Below are 26223 nucleotides of genomic sequence, written 5' to 3'. Positions count from 1 at the left end.
CATTAAAAAACACACATACATTAATAAAACTCACACCAAAAAAAAAAAAATGTACTGGTTACGACTTAGTAATAATACTGCATATGGCTACATGAACAACATAGTGAAACTAAATCCAAAACAATCATTTTATGACACAGATACCAGTGTACCATTTTACAACAATTTACAACAATTCTCCCAAGCTTTTTGTATTTTGAGAATACAGTAGTCCCCAGGTATAGGAACACCTCCTAAGATAACACATCGGCTTAGGGAACAAGCTTGTGGTGAAATGTAATTTTCCCATTGTAAATGCACCGCCTAAAGGCATAAGAGCTTCTAAAAAGAACACCTTTTTGGCATCCACAGTGATTCGTTGCTAACCAATTCAAACCTGCACAGTACTGTTCTGTAACATAACTAATCATAACTGAACTTTAAAGGCTTTGAATATCATTTGTGGATTCATTCAATGTCAGGGGCTTTCACACAATTATTCTTTCACTACAGTTGAGGCATAAGTGGCGTGTTTTATTTTAAAGAACCAAAGAAGGGATTCTACCTTATTTATGACAAAGCCAGGAGTTCCCCATTGTTCTGGTGAGTTGTTACACTATGTTCACTAATTTTGCGCAGGTCTTGAATATTGCTCCTGTATTCATAATTAATCTAGAGCTGCTGCTGAATTTTTTTTTAAAGGTGTGTAGGGGTGCTGTGTTAATAGCCATCACATTAAAATTCATGCTCGTCTTGAACAGAGCTCTCGTATTCATAATGACTGTTATAGCCACTGCTGCATTTTTAACCATATACAATTCATTACCTTAGCTTGTCAGTTCATTTACTGACATTAGTTTATTATCATATGCCTGCCTATTGCTTTTCTCTTACTTATTCTATTCATTTCATATGCTGAGGCATGTACATCATGACATAAGTAATAAACACATTTGTATTTATTGATTCATATCGTGATTGGCCTTGGCATATTGTGTCTGCTATTCAGCTGTGTCTTAGAGAACACTTTGGCTAGGAGAACACTATGCTTGGCCCACTTAGCCTACGAGACTACTGTATATCTCCCTTCCCATCATTTGCAGGACTTTTGAAACAGCATCATATAGTATCTTAGTTGGGGGAAGCAGAAGAACAGCCACCAATTCCCCCATCATAGCATCTGGTGATTTTAAACGCAATATTGAGATCTCATGTTTCAGCTCTTCTGGGGCTACCAGCTAACAGCAGGACCCCCTATCAAGTCTAAGATTATGGTCTGAAACCTCAAACTCCTAAAAGCAGTCATAGCACTCAAATCACTTTTGTTTAAACCTTTCCCTAAAATACTAAATAAAAAATAGACTTATTTTAGTGACATCTTTTTTACCCTGAATACTGTAACGAAAAACCCTACAGAGCACTAAAAACTGTATTTAAAAAAAAAGAAAACAAAAAGGAATTTGTGACTCAAATGTCAAAACAGTTGTATGTTGTATATAGCATTTTTGAAACAGGAGACAATCTGTAAAGCTGATTAGCTGGAAAAAAACACACTCCTCCACTGAATTACTCAAGAAATGCTATGACGCTCAGATTAACATTGAAGTTGAAATGATTCAATTTTGAAAGCATGCTAACTTCCTCCTCCCTAGATGAAGCTTTTTTTGCACAGCATTTCAGGAGGGAAAGGGGTTAAAAACATAGCTAATTTATCATTAGAGCTCAAACAGATATCCTTCTCTTGCTCCCATGAGGGACAGTGTTTGGAAACACTTTCAGAAGTGAATTAGTAGCTCACGCTCTTAAATCTGTAAATGCATGCTTAAAAGGGAGACCTCAGTGGGGTTGAAGAGGGAGGATGACAGGAAGTGGCAGAAAGTCTGATCGAGAGAATATGTGTATGAAGGAAGTGACACATCCACAAGCAGCAGACTACTCTTTTTCTCCTTTTTGAAATGCAGTTTTATCTCCCCCCCCACCTTTCCTCTCACTATACTCACAAAAGTGAAGATGATATGAAGGGTTCAATTTAAAACCACTTGAATCTGCTTGGGGATGCATAAATAAATAAAATCATTGGCTTTTTACATTTGTGCTTGTTATCAGTTTTACATTATATTATGGAGGTGGTGAAGAGGGTTAACACACTGGCCAGCCCACAGGCTTCCTGAAGCATATTCTGGGAATGTTTCTCAATGAGCATGATAAAGACTGCCCTCTGTATTCCATTTCATTCTGGGAACAGCCTGAATGCAAAGCAGCCCTCGAAACAAGAAGAGACCTCATGGTGTGGTTGGGAGGAGGGGGTTAAGGATCTTAAACTGGCTCATCAGTGTCAGTGTTGTGATTAAACATAGGTCAGTGTCTTGAAATGCGGCTTTAGAAACCGGATAAGGACAGGAACAAAAAGCAATTTAGCAAACATTTACATTAATCTAAAAATTCATAACTACTGTTTCATCATGGGTTAACCCAATCAAACTGGATTTCCTCTTGGAGCATTACTGTACATACAAATAAAAAAAAATGCTGGAAAAAAGGGCAGGCAGACACATCATTCAGTTTTAAAAATGTATTTTTGTGAAAATTATGTCATGGCTTGAACAGCTCAAATCGGCAATTATCAACCAAACCAAAAATGTACTGTAACTGTACTGTACTATACTCTGTGTTGCCTGGTGGAGTCAAATCATCTATGTAACTAGAATAGAAACGCTGCTGGTTGCAAACAAAGCAAGACGCTTAGCTGCCAAACATCACCAGGTAGCCAGTTAATTGCAGCGCACAGATAAAACAGACACATTCTGGCAGTAACGCACTAATGATGTGTTCAGGCATTTGGTGATATCCGATGGGTAGACAACAGACATCAACGCCAGTTCAATTTAAAAAAAAAAAGAAAACCATATTCACTTCGATAAAAAAGAACTTTTACATAGAATGAGATTTCATTGTACAATCGAAGGTTTCGTATAACTTTTGACAGCCACGAATAAAGTCTTTTGAAACAGTACAGTGTTGTATAAATTAACTTGATGTCTGTCCCATGAAGACGACTGCAGTACTTGGTCATGTAGCTGTACTATAAATAGTGTGTGTGTGTGTCAGATTGATAGGGGAGGGGGGTAATTAACAGAGCTAAACACTTCGAAGCACAGGTGTCTCATTAGAAGAGATCTGTAAAGCAACTTTATGACCAATTGTGACATTTAACAATACAATAGCACTAACACAGGAAGCTTTGAGACAGTAAACCTTAAAAGACAGGAGGAGAACGCGGAGCAAGCAGTTCAACCAGCATTCTATCACTTTGAAGTAGACATTGTCTTACATGGCAAAATACAACTGTTTCAGCTCAAAGAGACATACAGGCCTACAGTCTGGGTTCATGAAAATAATGTAATTTAATTTGATTAATTAGTGTGTGCTTGTTTAATTTAGATCAACATGCCCCTGAGCCACACACACACACACAAAGCTGGGTTCAAAAGTACAGTCAGGCTTGTGCACTTCATTTAAATTTAATAGGAATTACTTAAAACGTGAACCATCCCAGCCTTGTTGACAGGAAATCATATTGGGATATCATTCTTGCTGATGTTCACTGAAGTCAACACCAATACCCAATTGATTGTAGAGGTTCATTTTCCCTGTCATTAAGGATTAGAGAGACACGCCGAGTTTGAGCTGCAATCTCGGGATGGATTGAACCCGCCTGCCATCACAAGAAGACAGGAGTTTTTCTTCCATTTTCTCTCTTTCAGCAAGGGCAAAAGCTGCAAAGCGATGTTCTTTTTACTAGGGGGGCATGACAGACAGGGGTTATTGGCATTGCAGTGACCTTCCCACCAAAATATTAAGGTTTACCTGCACAACATACTGATCACTAGATACCAGCACTAGAGACTGAATCACTGTAAAGAAAAAAAAAAAACAACGTAGCTCACAACTACAGTAGGGTCACTGGTCTGTAACCAACACCATTCTATAGGGTAAACAGCTGTCTGTTTAAAGGTCTAATTTTAGATTTTTGTAACAGCTACTTATAGAAGAAAGATAGCAGGGCATGTAGTAATTTTAAGAAAAGCCACAGGATATCTGAAAATAAGCTGAGGTCTCCCTCATGCTGGGCGCACTGCCTCAAAAGACTGCTTTTTCATTTGTATCATGAAAATTCACATTGCCGTAACTTCGATCTACTGAATGTGATGGTGGCCCAACGAGGACATGAACAAAATAATAATAATAAAAATGACCTTCTCTGCAGAACACTTTCAAATGAAATGCTAATGTGATCTTGACATAGTGGTTTTAAATCGCCAGATCCTAAGCTAATTATCTTCTGATTTTTCTGTTGTTATTTCTTCCCACCCATCCCCCCCCCCCCATGTCTTTAATAACCCTAAAAACCTAAAAAACACTACCAATATACAGTAGCATGTTATATAATTATGCAGAGGTAAAGTACAACCGCGTTGTTGTATAGCAACTTGGCAATTTTAAACACTGAAAAGGGTTACATTTGCAGAAAAAAAGGCTCCTTGCCTTGGAACGCATGAACCCTTCCAGCACTACCCCAGACTGCTAGAAAGTATTTCTAAACTGAATCAGTCTCCAATCTGCAAGCTTTCATACTGACTCATTACACCATCGGAAGGAAATAAAGCACAAGATGTTTGCATTACAGCCAGTGTGGCGCAGTGAGAATTCTGACTAGATCTGAACAAGTAAGCCAGTTGGAAGATTTTATAAAAACAACCATGTCATGTTTTACATCTTCTGGCGCGTGTTTTATAAATCGTGGGTGCTTAAAGATGCAGCGGACGGATACTTAGTTAATTCGTTTAACCATCAAAAAGTGGCCTGATTAGCTTGTGTTCAAAGCCAGGCAATTGCTTTCAACAGATGTTCCCTTTTTCCCCAGGATTCCCATTGCTTTGTTCCCAATTACACATACTGCATTATTCAAAACATGTATAAGAGATGCAGGCAGGTTAAGGACAGGGGTAAGCAGGCTGGGCGGTCCGATATACTATAAGAAATTATCTTTAGAAACGGTTCTACAGTCTGTCCATCAGCGAACCAATCAACACCGTGGTGCTGGAGTGTTCGTGCAAATTGTTTTTGCAGGAGGTTAAAATGGGTCATACTGAAGTGACAAGTCGTCTCTGTGTTTATTTCTGAAAAGGAAATAACATTGTTATGTACCAAAGCTAGCAAGAAAATACAGCAGTTATGGATTATTACATTAGAACTGATTTATTCATCTCAGAAAAAAAATGGAGTCAAACTTTGTATTAGTTCAGTACTTAAACAGTGTGCAAAAGCAGCAGTGTACGGTTTATATAAAACTAATTTGATCACCATATTAGAATAATAGTAAAATGTAGAATTATGCTTGTCGTCAAGTATGCAAATACATAAATACTGAACACGTCTCATCGGTTTGCGGCCAATTCCCTGGAGGCTGGTCATCTTTTGTAAATTATAGACACTGTAACTAGCATTAGTGCGCTCAAAACATCACTCCTACAGTACCAAAAATACATGAAACAATGCTGCAATTGCACAGTTGTTTCCACTGCATCACAGATAAGCTGCTGCCCACAGTGGAGCCAGGCTATCACGGAGAAGTGTAGAAGCAGAGGTAGAGAGTCAACAACCTCAAGAAAGAAGACAAAAAAGGATTGCTTTCCACATAAATTACAGTTGCTGCCACAAGTGCTCCGATTTGCACCCTTAACTGCACCCACTCACTTCTACCCCTTTCAGGTTCATCACAAGCCAAGGAGCCTCAAGGAAGCATTTTATTATGGGGGATTTCTAACCCTTTGTGTCTTCTGTCCTTCTGTAGCCAAATCCCAGCCTGATGCGCAGTAGGTTAGAGCACACTGTGCAGTTCTTTACTACAGTGTCTCTTTTCCTCCAATAACACAGAGCATGCGGTTTTTCTTTTTTTAAACTGTTCTTTTTGTTTATTTCAAAAGACTGCATTACACAGTTTTTTGTTTACAAAAAGAAATAGATTTTATTTTAATGATGATTTCACTACAATGTGAAGACCAAAACAACTTTTTTTTGTTTGTTTGTTTTGTTTATAAACTAAGATTTAAAACTTCAAAAGCAAATTTGACTTGCATAAAAGGAGTTTGGATATACTGTAAAGATACTAAGAATCCTAAAATCCACTTTGATTTATAATGGTTCATTACCCATTTAGTACTAGCTCACACATTTGTTATAAATTACCTTAGCCCATAAAAACCAGTGGATTAGATCCCTGGAGAACTTGCTTGGTCTACTGACCTTTGTAATCCTACAATTACTGAAGCTCTGAAACAACTCTCCACTAACCTGCAACTAGCTAAAATGAATATTCTCTCTGAAAGACCGGGACTAGAAAAACAAATAAAAATAAAAAGTGGCCATACCATAGTACAAGTAACAAAATGTTCCATTCTGTAGGGAAAACATGACAGTGCCCTTTACAGTGTCCAAATTATAATCAAAACAGAGTCAAAAAAGAGATTCCAATACTTTACAACAATGACATTAAAAAAAAAAAAAAAAAAAAAAAACACACATTTCAATTCTTATCACGTTTTGACACAGATGGAGTAGTTTATCACATATTTACAGTTCCTTCCAGCTGTCTCCTAAGCACATCATTCTAAGTTGTTTCTGGATCTCGGAGAGAAGTGTGTTAATATCTTTTCTGTCACAAAACAAGACGTATTTATTACCTGTTCTTGCTAAGCTCCTGTGAAAATGAACACTCACTCCACAATTTAATAATCAATTCATAGAAATGTTAGGATATTTAAAATGATCAGTCTTTGCCACCGATACAGGTGATGTAGCTTCACTCTTTGCTTAACCTACTGTCAAAATCACTCGGTACCTTCAAAACTTTACTAGACATCTGGCCAACTATTTTTTAAATTTGGAAATCACCAATTATTTCTTATTTTCGCCCCAATTTCAAATGTCCAATTATTGTTAATTTTAACCCGGCCACTTGGGAGGGACGAAGCCGGACACACATGTCCTCCGAAGCGTGTGCCGTCAGCTGTCCTCTTCTTTTCACTCTGTGGGCCTGCTACGCAACCATCTCGGAGCTACAGCTTCGGAAGAGCACATAGCTCCGGGTAGCTTACAGGCAGGCCCACAGGCACCCAGCCAGTCTACGGGGGTCGCTGGTGCGCGGTGAGCCGAGGACACCCTGGCCGACCTAGACCCTCCCCACCCCTGCAGCGCTCAGCCAATTGTGCACTGCCCCCTGGGAACTCCCATCCACAGTCGGCAGTAGAATAGCCTGGACCCAAACCAGTCCATCCAAGCACCTCACCTGGTGTGAAGGAACAGAAAGGCAAAAATAAAGCATCCTCACCTCGTAAGACCAAGCGCACTGCACTCCTGCGAACCTCCTGACACAGCGGCCCACCTCCACGTCCTCATGCGTGGTGTACATCTCCTGCAGGCAGGTCTTGATGTGGGGCACCATCCTCCGCAGCACCTCTCTGCTCATGATCACGCCCGGGCCGCCCATGCAGAAGTTCTCTCCCGGCTCGAGCGCCAGCTTCCCCAGCTCGTCCCTGGCGCCCATGCCAGTCTGCCCCAGGAAGAGAGCCTCGCTGCTGTTGAGGCTGCGCAGGAAGCTCTCCAGCCGGTCGCTCTTGATGTAGACGTCGTCGTCTGCCCTCATGAACCACTCGTACTGGTTCAGGAAGTGGTCATGCATGTACTTGATCATCATGAAGGACTTCTTCTGGGGCGGGTATGAGTCGTCCACATGCTCCAGTGCTACAACGGGGATGGGCAAGGACAAGTCTGAGCCTTCGCTGGAGAAAAACGCCACCTTGCCAGGGATTGTCTGAGCCCAGGTCCTGAAAACCAAAGCATGCATTCTTTATTTATTTATTCTTTGATGTTACTATGAAACATGATGATGTAACTACAAAACATGATGAGCTACTTGTGTAACGTATATCAATAGACTGGTTTGATAAAAAGCAAAATTTCATATAAAAAAATATGTAAAATATATATTTTATATATTTAACAAAAGCTATGTAGTGTGAAAGAAGCAATACAATATCATGTTAAGGAAGTAATCAGGATTTATCAATACTAAATACACCTTTGCACAGCAAATGATTGTCTATACTCTTGGAAGTAACCCTAATTGAACCGCTGAGTAATTGTATTAACTGTATTTACTGACACATGTAGTGATACTCTGGTAAAGGTCTCTGGAGTGAAAATGCCAGGTAACTATTTGACTAGCTAGCTATTAAAACTAAATTGGTGGTTGAAGTGTTAAAGACTTGACCTGTTCCTTACAGACAGGAAAAGACACCCTGTTAAACCAAAAGGCAGGAGAGACACAGCAAAGTTCAGACTTGGAGCTGCACATTTTCAGATTCTGCCAACATGTGAGCTTGCAGTGTTTGCTTGAACTAAAACTGGCAAGCTCCTAAAAATCCTCCACACCAGACTAAGGAACTTTGACAAAAACTGACTAAATAAAAATACAAAAGAAGTATTCTGACAATTTATTTATTTAATAATTAAAAATAAATAAATAAATAGATAAAAATCTACTCATTTGTGCAAATGCCTTCCACAATTTACTCTTGCAGAAGCATGGCTGCAAATGCATAAAAATACATTTTCAGCTATATGATGCACTGTTATATTCTCAGCGTTCACTTTCATAATTTGAAAAATAATTCTAATGTTCCTTATCAAAAAGATTGTGTTCCTTATTTTCAAATCTTGCACAAGGAAAACTTATGCAAAAGATCACCGCACCCCAAGTTCTTGACAGATAAGTTTCACTAAATTAAACCTAACTGTGTTGCTCCAGCAACAAATATCAGAGAGGTCAATCAATACCCCCCTCAGCTTAGCTCAAGAAGCCTTCCTTTTCTTGAGCCATTCCGCAGTTTAAGTCATGTGTTCTTGAAAAAGACAAATTTGGGGGACATTATCAAGGTCTGTACAATAAATTCGACCCTTTTTGGGGAACAATGTATATGTTAAAATGTATAGAACTACTAATTAGGCATAGTTTGTCGCAAACTGTCCGATTGTCAACTGTCTTCGTCCAGGATACTGTGCAAGCTACCTGAACCAAAAGGTAGAGCAAACACTTTAAGCTTTAGACCAAGCTGCTCTGGGCTTACAAATGGCACGTGATAAAACTCCCCAAATTATAAACAAATGATTAAATACCTGCTTAGACAACAAAAATCCATGCAGTGATTAGTACTGCAGTACATAACGGTAAAGGTAACCCTAACCCAGCACCGTCACGTACCTATGAGCAGCTACTACCCGATTATCCAGATACTTCTGTGCTGTCATTACGCCGACAAAGAGGAAATTCTTAGATCTGGGCACCGGTTTGTCTGTTGACAGCAATCTGTTATCTTGTTGCGGTTGCCAAACTTGTGAGCCGCTGTACTCTCTGCGCAGACCCCGTTGCTGCCCGCAGCCGCCCGTACTCGCTCGCTTGTGTCCGGCGTTCTTCAACTCGGTGGCCCTTGGCAAGATTACAAAGGAAGCCAGGGTAAACCCGACCACCAGCCCCAAAAGCACACTGAACCATGATCTGCAGCTTCGTCCAGCCATTCTCAACAATAAAGCCAACTTTCTCGGTTTCACCACTTATTCTTAAAGGGGCTCTCTAAAGCAATCTCATTTCCCGAATCCAGGCACCTCCAGAATGCTCAGATTCCTCTGTCATTATAGACAGGACCCCCTTCCTCCCTGCTGTGTGTGTGACTGACTGCACACGTAGTAACACAGCAGTATTCCCGTACCTTCCTCTTAAACCGCCCTCTTCGTGTTACCCCTCTAACCATTAAAACTGGTATTGTTCCATTTCAGCAGATAATTATGTCCTTTCTCTGTTCATCCTTCTTAGCTGGAGAATCTCCTCCAACCTCTCCCCTGTCTCGCCATTGAAAGAATGCCCCAAACGTCATGCTGCTACGCGGCTTAAAGCAGCGCTTGACCTAGCTCGGCTTCCATAGCACCAGTCTGATTGGTGTAAAGTGAAGATTGCTCCCACTGCAGGATGTTGGAAGAATTTTTTTGTTCTGTAAATGCGTCTTTCCCCTGGGGTCTTGGAGTTGGTGGGACGTTAATTAATCCATGTGCAAAAATGTTTGAAGTAAATAATGGTGCGTCTTGTGTTTTTATTGTGTGTATTAAAACAATATTGCATGGCAAGAAGGGATTTTTGTGGTTCAGCAGCTCAAACCAATTCAACATTGTAATTAAATATGCAGGAACAATAAATACAGTATCTGAGCCTAAAGTCTGCATTTATGCAATGACAGCATCTTTTACATTTTTGGCGCATACGGTTTAAAATTGTGACCTGATTGTAGCTGACATTAAAAACAAACTTCATATTAACAAGTATTGTTTCCCTTTCAAAGTGGTTTGATCTCTGCCGTTTCATATACTTACCAGTCCTACAAGAAATAAATTCCTATGCAAACTTAATTAATCAGTAAAATGATTAATCAGTGATTGTGTTCCCCTTTGCCTCGGGGTTATTTCCTTACTCTGTCTAGGGCATCTTCAAATCAAACTGTCTAAACGAGCATATTTATTTTAAATTAGGGGCATACAGAGAACGTAATGTGTATTTTTTTTATTTTTATTGATCTACCCCTTCAATACTGAATGATCAGATTGTGAACTAGGTGACCAGATATTAAAAAAAAACAAAACAAACAAAAAAAAAAACCTAATTAGAGACTTTCAAAAATGCTGTCTGGTTGGATGGGAGAACTAGTAAATCAGGTACTATAAATCTTTTTCTAGTAATTTCAGGCTGTCAAAACAGGCAGAGGGTGTGAAGGACTCTACCGTCTTTAGCAGTTGTATTATTTTTTAATAATATGACAATGTTTTAGAATTTGGAGCTGTATTACACTACATTGCTACTCAAATGAACACAGCTTTAATATATTCCTTTAAAATAGGTTTTAAAGTGTGCTCCAGGAGCTACACATTATCCCCTCCTTGTATCACTTAGCTAGTGCAACATTATTGGGATAGATACAATGTGCTCAGAAAATTTCAAACGAATGGTGGGAAACTAGCCATACAAACTGTCAAGATGCCAGCAGCGTATGGGGCACCACTGCACTTGTGAGACGGATCGCTCATTCAAATCTTTTGCAAGTATTTAAGAGAAGACCAAGGTTGTCCGAGTGAGGAAAAATGGGCAATAAGTCATTCTAGCCCAAGTCATTCTAGAAAACGGATAACATTTGGGTGGTACCAGTGCACTGATGGGATGAGAATTTGAATTTGCGATAATAATTTATTTAGAAATACCAACAGAACAAATGCTCCAACCTTGTCTCCACCCCATGTCTACAGGTTTATCAGCATTGTTATCCATCACTCCACCTGTACAATAGCCCTGTGGCTTGGGAGGAACAAAATGTGTATATTGTGTAAACCACTTATACTTTTACAAGTACTCTTCATGTAGGCATCAGAGAGCTCTTTACACAAAGAAATAAAGGAGCCCAGCACCCTGAAACCTCACAGTACTTGCTGAGGCTTAGGGAGTGAGCAGTTCCATGAGCTAAGAGGGTCCATTGTCCACAGCAAGAATAACTCTCATTCAGTATCACTCAAGTGTTTTGTGTAAACCACCAACAACCTATACAGTTTGTCAGTGGATTAATATGAATAGAATTAAAAAAAAGCAAATTCAAAATAAAACACTATAGGGGGCTACAGGACAGTGTTTTAAGCAGGGGTCTCCCACCCTGGTCCTGGAGGGCTGGTGTCCCTGCTGCTTTTTGTTCCAACTGTACTCTCTACATTACTTAGTTGGACCAATTAAGTGATTATTAGAAGCTTAATTGGTCCAATTAATTTAGTGTACAGTTAACAAAAAAACAGGAGGGATACCGGCCCTCCAGGACCAGGGTTAGAGACTCCTGTTTTAAGGATACGGTAACAGCAACATGGTATTTAAAATATACATGCAATTACCACTGTTGTTAGTTAGTTTGCAAACTATGCAGTGAACTTCATTTGTGATAGGCAAACATTGTAGATTAGATATGTAATGTGCAACTGAACAGTACATTCTGTGGACAAGCATGTGGGCTCCCTCTGGTGGTCTTTTGGCAAATTGCAGGAGACAGGAAGTAGGTTGTCATTAACTTGTTCTTTCCTTGGGCTGATTGTGGTATTGGTTCTGTACCAATAGCTAGCATAGATGCTGATTTTGCTACTGTATCATGAGTATCTACATTAGACACCTTGGACAAGGCTGCACCTTTTCAAGGCAGCAGTGATAAACCATTATTACAATAAGAATCGGTTCAGTTGCTAAACTTGTAGCTTTCCCTTTGCCTCTGTGCTACTTACCACCTTTATGCAAACTAGTAACAAAACACAAATGCTAGCTGGAATGGTTTATGAGATATTAACGGTTGTAGGGTCAGCAACTGAGATGCAAATTCATACAAGCTTCCCTAGATGCAGAACAATAAGTGCTTCAAGTCATGAAAACATATGGGCTTGCTTTACTGATGCTTCGGGCAGTTATACTTCAAACTGTATTAAACACAGTACACTCAAATACAACCACTGCACTTTTTATTAATAAAGAGCTTGTACAAATGGCATTCTTTTGCAGTTTTCTTTCACATAATGCAACATAGTCAGCACTAGAATTGTTTATTCAGTGTTTTAAAGCTTCAGTTAATGAAAAAATGGATTTGGATTGAAAATGGTAAAGGTTTTCTATTAAAAAGATGAACCACATTTTCTAACTCCACGTGAATTACGTTGGTATAAACAGGATCATTAAATTCATATGTGATTGGCGTTCCATACGAAAGACATTCTTTGAAATTCCGATATGATAAAGTCTCTTAATCCTGGAGACATTCTAATAGAGACGAGTGGACTTCTTACCTAACAGCAGTTCAGCCTTGTTGACTCTTAAATCTGCAATGGAAGCATGGCGTATAGGCTAGCACTACTGTAAGTAAATATAGTATTGGCTTCGACTGACAAATACATGTTCACGCTTTCAAATTGTATATATATATACCAGCTGAAATCAGAAGCATTTCTGTAAATGTGTTGATTATATTGCGCTTGACTGCATTTGGATAACATTATGGTAACCTAGACTTCAGACTACATAGATTAGAAGATATGGAAAGCATGGATCCACACAAGGCAAAGTGACCACCCACTAGATATTAGAGGGTGCATCACTATGGAAAAAAATACAAGAAACACACCAGACTTTGTGAACTATATCAGTCCTCCCCACTGACTGGTTTGCCATTTACAAGGAAGACATCATTGGAAACGGGCAATCTCAGGAAATCAGCAGCTTATCGAAGGAATCAATCAAATAAACATATGAGAAAGAACCTGGGTCTCAACAGCGGCAACACATTTAGAAACATTCAGGACGATTACAAAATACTCTTACCACACCACTTCACTGATGTGCTAAACTTACTTTCTAATCACCCTGGATTTAGCAGTCTTAAGTCACTAAAGACATTACTTCTCTTTGGATAAGGTTAGTCTCCCCTTTCCAAAAGTATTTTGCATTAATTGGAAAGAATTTATATGAAGAGGAACCGGTCTCAAATATCGCAAAATGCTAAGAAAACAAAACAATGTGTTGCCACATGTTTGAGAATTCATTTCTGAATCTCTCACTTGTTTTTGCAGAGACCTGCAGCTGGCAGGTCACAACCCTCAGAAGACTTTGTAACAGTGGAAGCTTTTTGCACCTACGAGCTTCCGCGGTCTACACTGTCATTTGATTTTTTTATCAATTGTAATTTTTCACTAGGGGTGTTAATAATAAACCTTTGAAACCATTTAGGTATTGCCAACAAACATGTCAAATACAAAAATCCCAAACATTTTAAACATTAAATGAAAAAATAAAAAAACTTCCAAAGTTGAACTGTTTAACAGACTTACACCCTTAAATTAGTCTTGGATTTTCTGAGATTAGCCAATGTTAGTCACAGTATGTCTGTGTGTGCTCTTGAAGCAATAGGTCAGGGTTCACTGCAGAGGTGAAGCACTGACGTGATTTACCCTCATCCGCCACTAGAGGGACCTCTACGACCGGGTCTATATGAACAAGCTCCTCCACCCTCTCCAGACAGGGGATTAAACCCTGTGAAAATGAGTAACACAAAAACAGTAAGCACTTTACTAAAAACCCGGATTACAGGCTGTTTTTGTCACTCCTAAAAACAGGCCGTTACTACACCTGCATTACCCTGAAAATAAAGAATAAGAACATTTTCATCTGAAATGTTGCTAACAAAGTAGGTACTTTTGGTATAAGGCTTCCACAGTCATATCCCAGTACTCAGTTCTTACAGCCCTCCTCAGTAGCTTTATCCAGTCAAAAACTAGGGCTTTATTAAACAGGCTTCAGTCAATTTTTGTCGGTGTTAAATTTGCTTTTTATATTTTCAAGCACATTTATACAGACAACTACAGCAATCATTGTATACATACCACTGCGCAGCGGTTTCTTTGCAGACTTGGGTTTTAAGACGGACGTGGAGCTGGACTCATCTGTGCTTTGCTGCTAAATTAAAGAGAAAAGACATTAGGCCCACATAACAGGTTCAACAAATCAAACCATAAGAAAGTGTGCTATAATATTCCTCACCTGACTTAGTTTTGTATTCCCTTTGTAACTCTTTCCCTCCTGCATGCTTTCCCACATCTCTATCTTCTGCCTTCTCTTTTCCTCTTCAAGCTGAGGATGAACAACAAACCCTTTATCCAAACGTTTCATACCACCTGTATGAAATGCTGGAATTTTCAGCCTTCTCGTTTACGGGTCAGACCTATGCTATGCACGCTTACTTGCTTTTGTTTTTCCTTGTATTGTTCAGCTTTAGCATCCAATTCCTCCTGCATTCGCTGGCGAGCCGCCTCTAACGCTTCTTGACGCCTCACAACTGTAGCAGGATCTAGAAAACATAATTTCTTTATAAAAGACCGAACCAATTATACAAAGGTCTGGGCACACACCTCAGAAATTCTACATCTAACTGAAAAATATTGTTGCTAAAGGTGCAGAACTGCTCTGCTTGCTTGCTTATCTGATTATTCAAATGGATTCTGATCCCTTTAGACGTTATTAGCTCTTCAGCATCTGTAGCCTTTTCTGAGGAGCTATAACCATAAACAACATACAACAAAACAAAAATCATAACTCAAAACTAAACACCAGCAAGCTCATTCTTAATAGATGTCCACTATATTGAACCATGAAGGCAGAGATGTGTCGAGACTGTATTTATCAGTACCTGGAACGTCCCTAGGGCCACTACTCTCCTGTCCTCCTCTTCGTTTGCTCAGCTGCTGGATAACCCAGTAAACTGCAACAGCGCCGAACAGGATATACCAGCCATAGTCCGAAACAAGGGCTCCCACTACAAAGAAACAAAACAAGCAGGCGAGATGCAAAGTCACTACATTTTAGAATTGTTTTAGACACCTGTTAGTTTCAATCATGAACGAAGAGTATTCTGAATGTGAGGCGCATTAATAGCTACACCCCTAACTGAAACTTTGAGCTGCCTGAGAGTCTAGAATCTGTTGCGCACTTCATCCACGAACACTACCACCTCATTCTTAATTTATATTTTGTAATCCTACGTGCCAGTCCTTCCTAGATAAAAAAACAAATGTCTTATCCTGATCACCAACTGACTTTCACCATTTCAGTCCACGGTCACGGGCTCATGCTTATATTCTGTAAGAGCCGGATATAAATACAGAAAAACAGGCTCTATGTTTACGTCTTCGTACTTTCGACACTGTGCCGGTAGGTAACCCCACTTTTCCACGTTATTTTAAACTCACCTGTCTGTTGCAGGAAATCAACACCCTGGTGTTCAACAGTCGGTTTAGTTTTTATTTCTGTCGTATCCTGTGTTTCCATTTTCAGATTGTAGAGTAGTAAAAAAACGATAAACAATACAACAACATTACTGCTCACACTAGTTCCACCACGCCGCGTCTAGTTCCGGTTTGAGTCAAATTACCCAACCGCTGGGCCAATCACAGCAAGAGGGGACGTGGAAGCGCTTGAGCGAGACCTCAGGGGGGGCGGGGCAATGACGCAGACAGACACCGCCCATCTGCGCTACAGCTTAGTCATTCGTTGCTTACAGAAAGTTTGTTCTGTACCAACATTTAGTTACATATTGCAATAATCATCTAATGCAACCTTTCAGCAATCACACATATTGATTGTCGAGTACCGAACCAGACAGCAGTTTATTTAACAGCCCATATGATTAGTTGTCATAATTAGGATTCAGAAAAATGTTGTGCTACTTGTAATAACTTCAAACGAATTATAATGTATCATCTTTCAGACTTTACAGTCGTCTTGTTCTGCCATTTCAATAAACAAAAAAAACAAAAAAAAATTACGTATCCCAGGACGAGGGTAGGGCCGAAAATATTGACAAGGACTTGTGTGACACATCGTGGTCGTCATTTTCTAAAGATGTATTAATGTATATATATAATATATAGTATTATATATATATATATAATATATTATACTATATACACACAACATGGTTTAGCAGGTTAAACAGTGGAGTACATGTGGAGATGAAAATGCATTGTATCCCCAAAACCCACATATGCTTCATGAAAATGTATCTCAGCATACAACTTCAAACTGGATAATGGTGTCTGCCAAATAAAACCCACCAAGGCAGGGGCGTAAAGCAAATACTCTCACAGGGGTTACAGCCACTAGGACCTCTTGAACGTTCAGACCCATTGCGCTAATCAAATAATGTAAATTAAAAACAGTGTACACTGACTTGGGTAGCATTTCCCAGGCAAATACAAATCTATGGGTATAGCTTAGGCCCCAGTTTAATGGGATTGTCACACCCACCCACTCCAAAAATAATAAAAAGTTAAATTGCCACCTAGAACAAGCAGCACAACTTTATTATAGAGCCCAAAGTTTTTCAAAAAAGTTTTGTGTAATTATGAAGAATGCAATGAGTGGGGTCTAGTATCAAAAACATGCATTTCAAGAACACCCTTTTGAACAGGCCACTTAACCTTTTTAATTTTTGAATGGCCAATACTTAAACATTTAATTTGAAACAGAATGCTACACAACATAAATCTGGTGACAATGGTTTTGTGGGTGCCTGTATGCTTCCAGATGTCTAGAAGTTTGCTTTCACGTATAACAGTGGTATGGTTATAATCATATTATATAGCAATGCAGTCCAAAAACAAAAGAAAGGCTTGGGAATTTAGATTTCTGAAGTTAAATTCATTCAAACCACAACAATTTAGAAAAAAAAAAGTTTAATGTACTTAAGTGTTCTCAATCACTTGAAAAAGATTCACAGACTGTCTTAAAACAGAAAATATCTACCCACGTTAACAGGATAGCACAGCATTATCTACAGTTGGCTACTTCTGCCTTCTCCATCAACAAAACACAATAAATGACTTAAAAAAATAAAAATAAATTATAATCCATTCATTGGTGTGTCCTCCTCCATGTCTTCCTCTTCAGGTCCATCCTCTGGTCCTAAAACAAAACAAAAGACTTAACACACAGTACTTTAAAGCCTTTACTCTCAAAGACTGTCTAAAGATGTACTTTTCACTGACAAGCAAGAACGTGACAATTAAGGTAGCTAATATCTACCACCCCCCTTACTGTTGTCAAATTAGATGGAGCATTTACCATCTACTGAAATATAAATGAGGGCAATTTAATGCCGACTGGCTTTGCTTAAAATGCAATCATTAACCAATACAGCATTTTAACCAAAGGTAGGTTTAACCTTTCATTGTTCAGCTTGGATGTACAAACCCAAATCACAACACCTGAAGAACATACCTGTTTTCCGCTCTCTGCCAGGAATCTGACCGGACTGCAACATGCCCTTTAACCTCTCCACTTCATCTAGAGAAGTGGCATTGGCAATAGCACTCTGCAGACGCACAATTCAGAAGGAAACAATTGTTACATTTGATTGTAAGCAATTAAGACATCACTTATTTAACACATTACTACACAACAATTTGTAAAGCAACTGGCAGAATTAAGTGGCAACGACAAAGCACTTAAGTGGAGGCTATTTCAATCCCTATTCTCAAACTCAATTTTATTTGTAAGATTTGCAGTGTATTTATGTAGCCATGCATTAATTCACACCCTGACTGCGTATGTATACAAAAGACCCAGTTAAAAACATTACCTTAATTGCTTCAACATCTGCTGGAGAAGGCCCAGTTTTCTTCTTTTCAGCTTGCAGACCTGCTCCCGGGGTGAACCTAAAACACAGCAGAGCCTGAAGAGTCATACACTGCTCCAAAACGCAAAGCTTCTCAAAGCCTTGAGCACCAAGCTTTAATTACATCAGTGTAGTATCTCATCTTTGTCAATAAACTGATACAGTAGAGAATTCCTTGAAATCAGCTTCCCTCAGAAACACTGGAGTAGTTTCGGAACGGATTTAGGCCAATGCCTCCACAACACACTTCCAGGGGGTGGAGGGATTCCCCCAAAGAGGGTACAGATTCTAAAATAAACAGTGATCCTATAAACCCATCAGATTTAGGAGCGTGTTCCCAAATGGCTCTATACCCATCACCACATCCCAGTGTTTCTGAAGGTCAGTGCTAGTTCAAGTATTTTCATCTTACGTTTTTGTTCTCTTGGCAATATCCTTAGCAAGCTGTGCACCCCGCTTGCCTTTGAACATTTTCTCCGCCTCCTGACGCTCCTATGGCGATACATCACATCGTTAATGCAAACAGTTCCAACACTAACCATTCAAAGGCAGATCCCTACTACTGCTGCTAGGCAAACTCATTTGAATAAAATGAAGATGCGCAATTTCACTGTCTGAGGAGATCAAGTAAGAATTGTGGTTCTTTAAAATTTAAGATTTCCACACACTGGACGCGAAGAGATTTGTCCTGCGATAAAATCTTTCTTTAACACCAGCGTTGACAGGCACTCAATGTTACAAGCGACTCTCCTGACTATCAGATGAAAAAAACAGGACACGGATGATAGTCCTGTTATACAGCTAATAAAAACGTAAGCTACATAATAGCCTCAGATTACTTATTTCAGTAAAGGTAAACGAATCACACACAGCAGCTAGATCCAGTTCCCTGGAAATGGACTGCCAGATGCTCTCCCTCATTGCCATGTCTTTATAATTTTTGTCCTTAATTGTACAGCTCCAGGTATTTTGATACCGCAAGAATTATATTTTTCCGCCATTTTACTGAAGGCGTGCAAGAGAAGCTGTTCCTCATTGGTCAGTTCATTAGCTGCCACTTGACAAATCAAATAAACACCAATCCTATTTTTTTCGCATTGCTTCAGTGTTGCCGGTCGCAGGCAGCGTGAACAGCTCACATCACATGCATGTTTTATTTATTTTTGTCGTGGTGCTGTGTGTCGTACAACACATTTGCATCGCATCCGGTGTGTAGAGGCCTTTTTCACAAGAAATGCTAGCCAAAGATTGCAGCTCTATCATGCAAAACTCCTTGAACGACTGTGGAACTCGGAAGTAAAACTACCAGTAATCCACATTAATTGTACTAATCACAAATGCAGTTTATGATTTAACTACTACACTTGATAAATTCTGCAACATCTAATACTGAATACCTCACAACAATTACTTACCTTTAATTTTACTTTCTGAAAGTCAAGCACTCTGATTTGTGGGACCTTGTTGATCACATACAGTCTGTAATGCTTCTTGTTTGTCACAGGGTTCCTTAAGAGACTGCAGATACATTTTATTTAAACCACCAGCACAGAGTAGTGGTTTTGCACACAATTAACATTTGTCAAACAGCTAATTGTATGGAAAATATTGTAATACCTAGAAATTTATTTAGGTAGTATTACGGCACAAGATTACCAATCCCCATTTACCTTATTTAAGATATGTGTAATATCCAGTACGTAACAAATATAATGCAAAATTGATATAATATTGAGGTAACAAGGATAAATGATACCTGAGCAAGGTCAAGGTCTTTACAGATGCAAGAGAATCCAAATCACCCTACAAAATGGAATATTAGTTAGAACATGCTTGGATAAAATAATAATAATAATAATAACAACAACAACAATAACAAAAACAATAATAATACTCAATTCCAACACATCATTGACCAAAATTGCAATTGACAGCACTCTGTTCAAATGAGCTTCCCACAGTAGTAACACATTACTTCAATTGAAGTCACTGTTAGTTAATTATTGAATAGAACAGGAAATGACCCCAACCCTGGTTTCTTTGTTGACTGGTTAAATATTTCACTCTACTTTCTTATAATAGCTGTTGGTTAAGACAAAACAATTACACACACATTAAGCAATGTATACTACCATAACAAATATCACACAATTTAGCACATGGTTCTGTGGTAACTTACCAGTTCTTGAATGTTGTTGTTTGTTAAAACCAATTCTCTCAAGTCTGGCAGAGACTGTTCAATACCTTCCCCTATGCGACTAAAAAAAGAAAAAATCAAAACCAACTGCATTAGCAAACGGAGAAAGCCTTTGTAAAAGTACCGGTCCGTGCTCTGTATACTCACCACACTCTGTTGTTGCTCATCAGCAGTGTTTTCAGTCGTTTCAACAAGGGGAAGCCATCGAGTTTCCTGATTTCGTTATCGGAAAAATCAATGGTATCAAATTGATCCAAAGTGGCGCCCAGATTTTCAATAACAGGAATCTTATAACCTGCAGAAGGGAATAAGAAAGGCAGGTTTGTTATTCTGGGTCATATTGTAGCGTCCCACGACGCAAAATGACACACGCATTAGGCAACATATCCTACCGCAGCCACATTATTAAGCACACGATTCTGTGATAGCTTACCAGTCCTCGAATGCTCTTGTTTTTCAAAACCCTTCTCTCAAGTCTGGCAGAGACTGTTCAATACCTTCCCCTATGCAGCTGCATTAATATAGTTTAACACAGCGCTCAAACTGCATTAAATGTGTGTGCGAGTACCGTTCACTTCTAGTAACAATGCTTCACATGCAATTCAATTTATATTTTAAAATGAAATTGTTGTAGTCATAATAACTCTATAAATATGAATAGTAAAATATATCATTGAAATACACCCGCTGACACTGTGGTTTGTACCTAATCTAATGCAGGCCTAATTAAACTCTACAGCGCTCCAGCCGCTAGGCTTGACTTCACTATGCACCTCTGAGATCCAGCTCTCGATCTCGCACCGGGTTTGTGTACTGAGCCGCCTGCTCAATCAGTTCCGCTGATAACTTCACCATGGTGATAAGAAACTAGTCTAAATGGTACAATATGGCTTTTCTACAAATGTTTTATTGCCCCGTTCAGTTTAAACCTCTTTGCGGTTCACACGCTGCCGCCAGGAACCATGTTCGTTATTACCCAGCATGCACCACAGGCTGGGCTGTCTAAACAGAGTAGAACTGAGAGGGGTGTTTTGGACGTTACCATTACCCCGTGTAAAACAGAGAAGGATGTGTTTTTCGGAGTCCTTTGTTTGGTGCGTAACGCCACCTGGTGGATTTTGCAATAATGAAAATAAATAAATAGATAAATAAATAACTAAAATAAAACAAAACACGTTAAACTGCTTTAGGTGCATACTGTTTATTGTCTAGTAAATAGCGTGTACAATAGGGCTATCACATGACTCCATATAGACTAAGACAGCGGAACAGTTCAGGTTTTTCAACTCACTTCGCAATGCATTCCGGTAAGCGTAGTCCTGCTGTGAAAGGAACTGAGACAAAGGAAACGTACCAGCTTGCATTGCGATGTGAGTTGAAAAGCCTGAACTGTCTGAAACAGTGTACATGGAGTCATATTATTAACTGGCCCTAACACAGTAACACAAAATTAGCAACATACTTTTGAATTATTGTATCCCACTACAGACTTTAGTGGTTTCTTTTCATTTGATAGATTTGTACAATAAATGCATGAATATGTATAACATTGATTCTTATTTATGTATTACTCTACTTCAGCAGTTATTAAGTAGGTGTAACATATAGATTGTTATGTAAAAGAAGAGATAATTCTATTAGAAGGTATACGTTGTGCATATTGAATGATAAGCAAATAATAATTTGGATAGATATAGTTTGCAATATAAAATCTGGCATATTCCTGATATTTAAAACCAGTAAAAATAATGCAAATAATAAAATAGTGTGTTTGTCTCAACAAGGTACCATCTAATTAATTTAGTTTCAACCTGTCTCATGGGAACTACCCTTTACAGGAATGGCATCATTAAAGCTTTCAATCTCTGAATTCAATAACCAGCTGAAAAGATACTCAAGTTCCATACTGCACATCTGTCTATGTATTTTTAAAGCACGCTCTGCCATATAACCAAAGAAACAAAGCTGAGCATTCTCCCACTGTTGAACTGAAACCGCATGAACTATTCAGGCTCAAAGCATTTTCTTTACCAGTGGTTACACAAATGAAAGCTTCCGGGCTATGCAGTACATTCTATCAAAATGTTCATCGTGTATGACTCAACGAGACATTTTCAGCTGTATCGTTCCATTGCAAGGCTCCCGCTAATGGTGGCGTGTTTATTACTGTTTTCTGCATGTTGAAATCATATTCATTTAGCTTACTAAACTTAACATATCACGTGTTGCTTAAGATTTTGCTTTAGCATTGTGTGAAACATTAAATATTGTAGCGGATCCCTCAATTGCCCCTTTCAAAGCCCTTTTCTAAACTTGTTTGGGGGAATGCACCTCTCCCCCTATGAACAAGCATTATTATCAGTACACAGATCACAAAACAGAAGTGCAATGTAAACACTAGGGGGCACCACCCAATTCTTCACATAAAGAACATTTTTGGAACCTCAACACGCCAGTTTCTCATTCGGTGTGATGCACGCTGGTTGGAGGGGTAGGTCCTCCCCTTCTGAACCCCTCTGGTTGTCCTTTCTTGAGTATATATGTTGTAGCTGTCGTACATAATTCAAAATTTGATAATCTTAAAGATATGAGACGATGCCTTCATTAACCCACGCTGACAGGAGTCTTACCTAACCCCCCTCTGGACGGGTTGCTGCGTCTCTCTCTGTAGGAGTAGTGCTTGTTCCTTCTCCAGGCAGGGGGTTGTAGTCTGAAAATCACATACACAGTCACGGCAACTTTGGTCTTTCAGTCAAACGAGTAACCCATTGAGTACCAAATACACTTTTCTTTGAAAAAAAAAAAAAAAAAAAAAACACAAGCTGCTAAATGTGATATATTCAAAATCAGTATCTCTTCACAAAACACAAATGAAAATCCTTCGTTTTGACTACAAACTGTTTTGAGGTCAGTCAAGTTAAACAAGCCCGTAATTAGAGCAGTGTAATTTAACACTGAACACATAGAAAATGGAGCTTTAATATCACTGCGGGGATGAAAACACCAATCACTTTTAGGCTCCAGTTTCTTATTTTCTATTGAGGCATCACAAAAGCATCTGAAGCAGAATTGCGAGTTACATTTAGGCTTAACAAAATTACAGTGAGTTATCATAGCAGTATAATTGAAGAGAACATTTAAATAACCGGGAGATACATGTTAAAAATGCGCCAAAAAACGACAAAGCAGCCTGTCCTCAAACGAAGGCAATGGCACTTAATGGGTTAAGAAACGCATTTGCAGTAAAAGCCTTTGAAATCAGCAGCGCCTTCCTCCTCCTGAACACTAGGTGGGCGGGGCTGAAACCTCCCCCGGCTAGATAGATTGGTGATTGGTTGTTTTCTTAAATTATTCAAAGACAGGTGCACACTGGGTATTATGTATCTATTTTTGTTTTGTTTTGTTTTCATTATTCATGTTACTTAATTGTGTGAATTTTGTGTTTGAAACACATTGGAAATTATTTTACATTTCTATAAAGCAGCGGTGTACCAGAAAGACGTCTGGGGAAGTAGACACCCTCACTGGAGTGATACGTGGCAGGAGTAGGGAAGTTGCGTAAAACAGTTGTTTGTTAAGACTATACTTTCAGGGATCATTTCTATAGTTTGTTACTAGTGAAATGCGTTTCTAAAGTGTCTGGTCTCGCTAACCATGTTGAGGAGTTACAGTGTTCCCTTCTGAGCGCGAAGCCGGTCTTGAATGCTGCTTCACTGTAGCTGTTCCTGACCATTGATGACCGTTCTGCCCTCATTAGAAGGTGGAGGAAGAGAACACATTCTGAGTGGTTAGTTTTTTTTTAAGTCATTAAAGAAGAGAATTGGCAGGGGAAGAATTAACCATTTTGAGATCTGTTTAGGTGTTTTAGGGGCTAGTTCATTTCATCAGTATTAAGCTGTTGATTTTTATGATATGTGTTTGACCATGTTTTGGAGTATTTCTTTAAAATATAATCTACCTGTTATATGAATTTTCCCTTTAACAACATTGTTATAACTTATCCTAATAATGTTACATTTTGCTTTAAATTCTATAACTAAGAAACCAAAACCATAAAAAATGACAAATTTCTTGGTGTTTCCCTACCCAAAGTGATGAGCTTCAATTTCACTGGTCTGATTACAGGCTAATCTGACTGTCCTCAGAATATGAAACTGGGGATATTATAAACATACCTGTCATTTTACACTTTAAAACACTGAAAACTTCTAGAGTGGTAGTATATTCAATTAGAGTGTATCAGATGAAATGAATACAGCTTGTGTTCTGATTTATTCAAATAACAAATAATTAGGAACTGAATGGGTTAATGAAACTAGCACATGTTATGCTGCTACGCCTGCTGTTTCAAATTCAGCATTAATACACAGCTGTTGGCACTTTAAAACAATACTGGTTATGACAGTGCCTACTTCCAATAAATCACTTCTGTGTGTTTCATGAAAATTACACTGGATTAAATTAATACATCAGCTTTCAAAATAAATGCTCAAGAAGATCAAATCCACACATGCCAATGTTAACAGTGTGCTATACTTTTAAAACATCTAGTATGATGGTAGTTGTGCCCTTTTGAGGTAGAAGCTGCATTATTGTGCTGTTGTGAGGGTAAACTATTCAACACTGGAGAGAAAACAATGACCTGTATCCACTGAGGACCAAATACATTTTTCTTTGAAAAACGTCAAACACAAGGTGTGTTTATGTAATCTGATACATTACATCTAGACTTAACTATTGTGATTAGAGTAAGTTATCATAACAATAGAGCTGAAGAGAACATTTAAATACCAGGTAGATACCGATTAAAAACGCTTTACAAATTACAAAGTAGCCTGTCCTCAAATGAGGGCAATGGCACTTAATGGGTAAATTATTGAACCAATAAAAGCCTTATTAGTTCATCAGTTTGAGGATTGTGAACTGTATTATCAGAGCACCATTAGAACATTCCAAACCCTTGTTCTTCCAGGAGAAAGTTTGCAAAGTCTTTTAAAAAGTCAAAGTTTTAGGAAACTGGCCCACAGAATCCCAGAATACCCTTATTGTTTCAAAGAGAATGCTTGCCATGTATAATGCACTGTGCAATTTTGCAGTCGTGTCCCACCAATTATGCAATCCAGTCTGTTTGATCATTAAAAGCCCCTACCACTCTGCCGCAGTGGCTTCTTGTCTCGTCTGCGCTTCACAGCTGCTGTGGGCTCCCTTGTCTCTGGCTATTAACACAGGAAAGACATTTCTTTTAAGCTGATGGCATGGCAAGCATGGCCTACTTACCTTAATTGTGGATTCAGAAGTGCTTTAGGATATAGCATTGTTTATAAATAGTTTATAAATGAATACATGTAAAGGTGTAGTTGAAAATGTTTATTTAGCAAATAACTTTTTTTTATCTTAGTTTTCCAATTTTACAATAAAAACATTATTTTATTTTTGCCTTTTTTAATTCCAGTTTGTTTAATTAGACAATTTGAAATTGTTCTATTTTGAAACATTGAATTTTCATCTTACTTTTTCTAATTTCACAATTAAATTGTATTTTTTTTTTCTTTTAGTTTCCTGCCAATATTTTTTTTATGACTATGTAGTAAAAAAATATTAAGAACATTAAGGTTCACACATTATTGATTTCTGTAACAGCAATTTAATATAAAAAATATGTTGTCTGCTTTTTTATTGAGCTTTTTTTTCTCCATATTTGAT

General features: G+C 38.6%; 3 protein-coding genes and 1 non-coding gene across 5 annotated transcripts in view; 1 reads left to right on the top strand and 3 right to left on the bottom strand.

Moving 5' to 3' along the window:
- The window catches only part of LOC121294908 (chondroitin sulfate synthase 1-like), a 39610-nt gene extending 29645 nt beyond the window's left edge, over window positions 1-9965 (bottom strand). Inside the window, exons 1-2 of the mRNA XM_041219096.1 lie at window positions 9302-9965; window positions 7370-7865 (exon numbers count right to left, since the gene is read on the bottom strand). Coding sequence (XP_041075030.1) covers window positions 7370-7865; window positions 9302-9615 — 810 coding nt within the window. The 5' untranslated portion in view covers window positions 9616-9965. The remainder of the gene's footprint in view (window positions 1-7369; window positions 7866-9301) is intronic.
- Window positions 9966-12607: 2642 nt separating this feature from the next.
- On the bottom strand, window positions 12608-16078 carry LOC121294916 (selenoprotein S-like). Of its 2 annotated transcripts, none has more exons than XM_041219110.1 (6): window positions 15898-16078; window positions 15339-15464; window positions 14893-14999; window positions 14693-14782; window positions 14536-14608; window positions 12608-14185 (listed from the first exon to the last, which is right to left on the bottom strand). In XM_041219110.1, exons 1-6 carry the CDS (start codon window positions 15974-15976, stop codon window positions 14106-14108), a joined length of 555 nt encoding a protein of 184 aa, XP_041075044.1. In that variant the 5' UTR covers window positions 15977-16078; the 3' UTR covers window positions 12608-14105. The 2 variants fall into 2 exon arrangements, with proteins under 2 accessions (XP_041075044.1, XP_041075045.1); XM_041219111.1 differs by having other exon boundaries at window positions 14536-14605; window positions 15898-16076.
- Window positions 16079-17365: 1287 nt separating this feature from the next.
- snrpa1 (small nuclear ribonucleoprotein polypeptide A') lies at window positions 17366-21506 on the bottom strand. Its single transcript, XM_041217827.1, has 9 exons — window positions 21294-21506; window positions 20668-20815; window positions 20503-20581; window positions 20080-20126; window positions 19739-19841; window positions 18736-18815; window positions 18288-18363; window positions 17927-18020; window positions 17366-17611 (listed from the first exon to the last, which is right to left on the bottom strand). The coding sequence occupies exons 1-9, from the start codon at window positions 21373-21375 to the stop codon at window positions 17550-17552; spliced, it is 771 nt and encodes a 256-aa protein (XP_041073761.1). The 5' UTR covers window positions 21376-21506; the 3' UTR covers window positions 17366-17549.
- A 2590-nt stretch (window positions 21507-24096) lies between these two features.
- Window positions 24097-24309, top strand: LOC121295132. The gene has a single exon (XR_005946853.1). It is a non-coding gene; the product is annotated as a small nucleolar RNA U3 (small nucleolar RNA).
- The last annotated feature ends 1914 nt before the right edge of the window (window positions 24310-26223 follow it).

Source organism: Polyodon spathula, chromosome 19 (assembly GCF_017654505.1).
Source record: "Polyodon spathula isolate WHYD16114869_AA chromosome 19, ASM1765450v1, whole genome shotgun sequence".
In the NCBI taxonomy this organism is placed as follows: domain Eukaryota; kingdom Metazoa; phylum Chordata; class Actinopteri; order Acipenseriformes; family Polyodontidae; genus Polyodon; species Polyodon spathula.
This window is presented reverse-complemented; position numbering and strand designations above follow the sequence as displayed.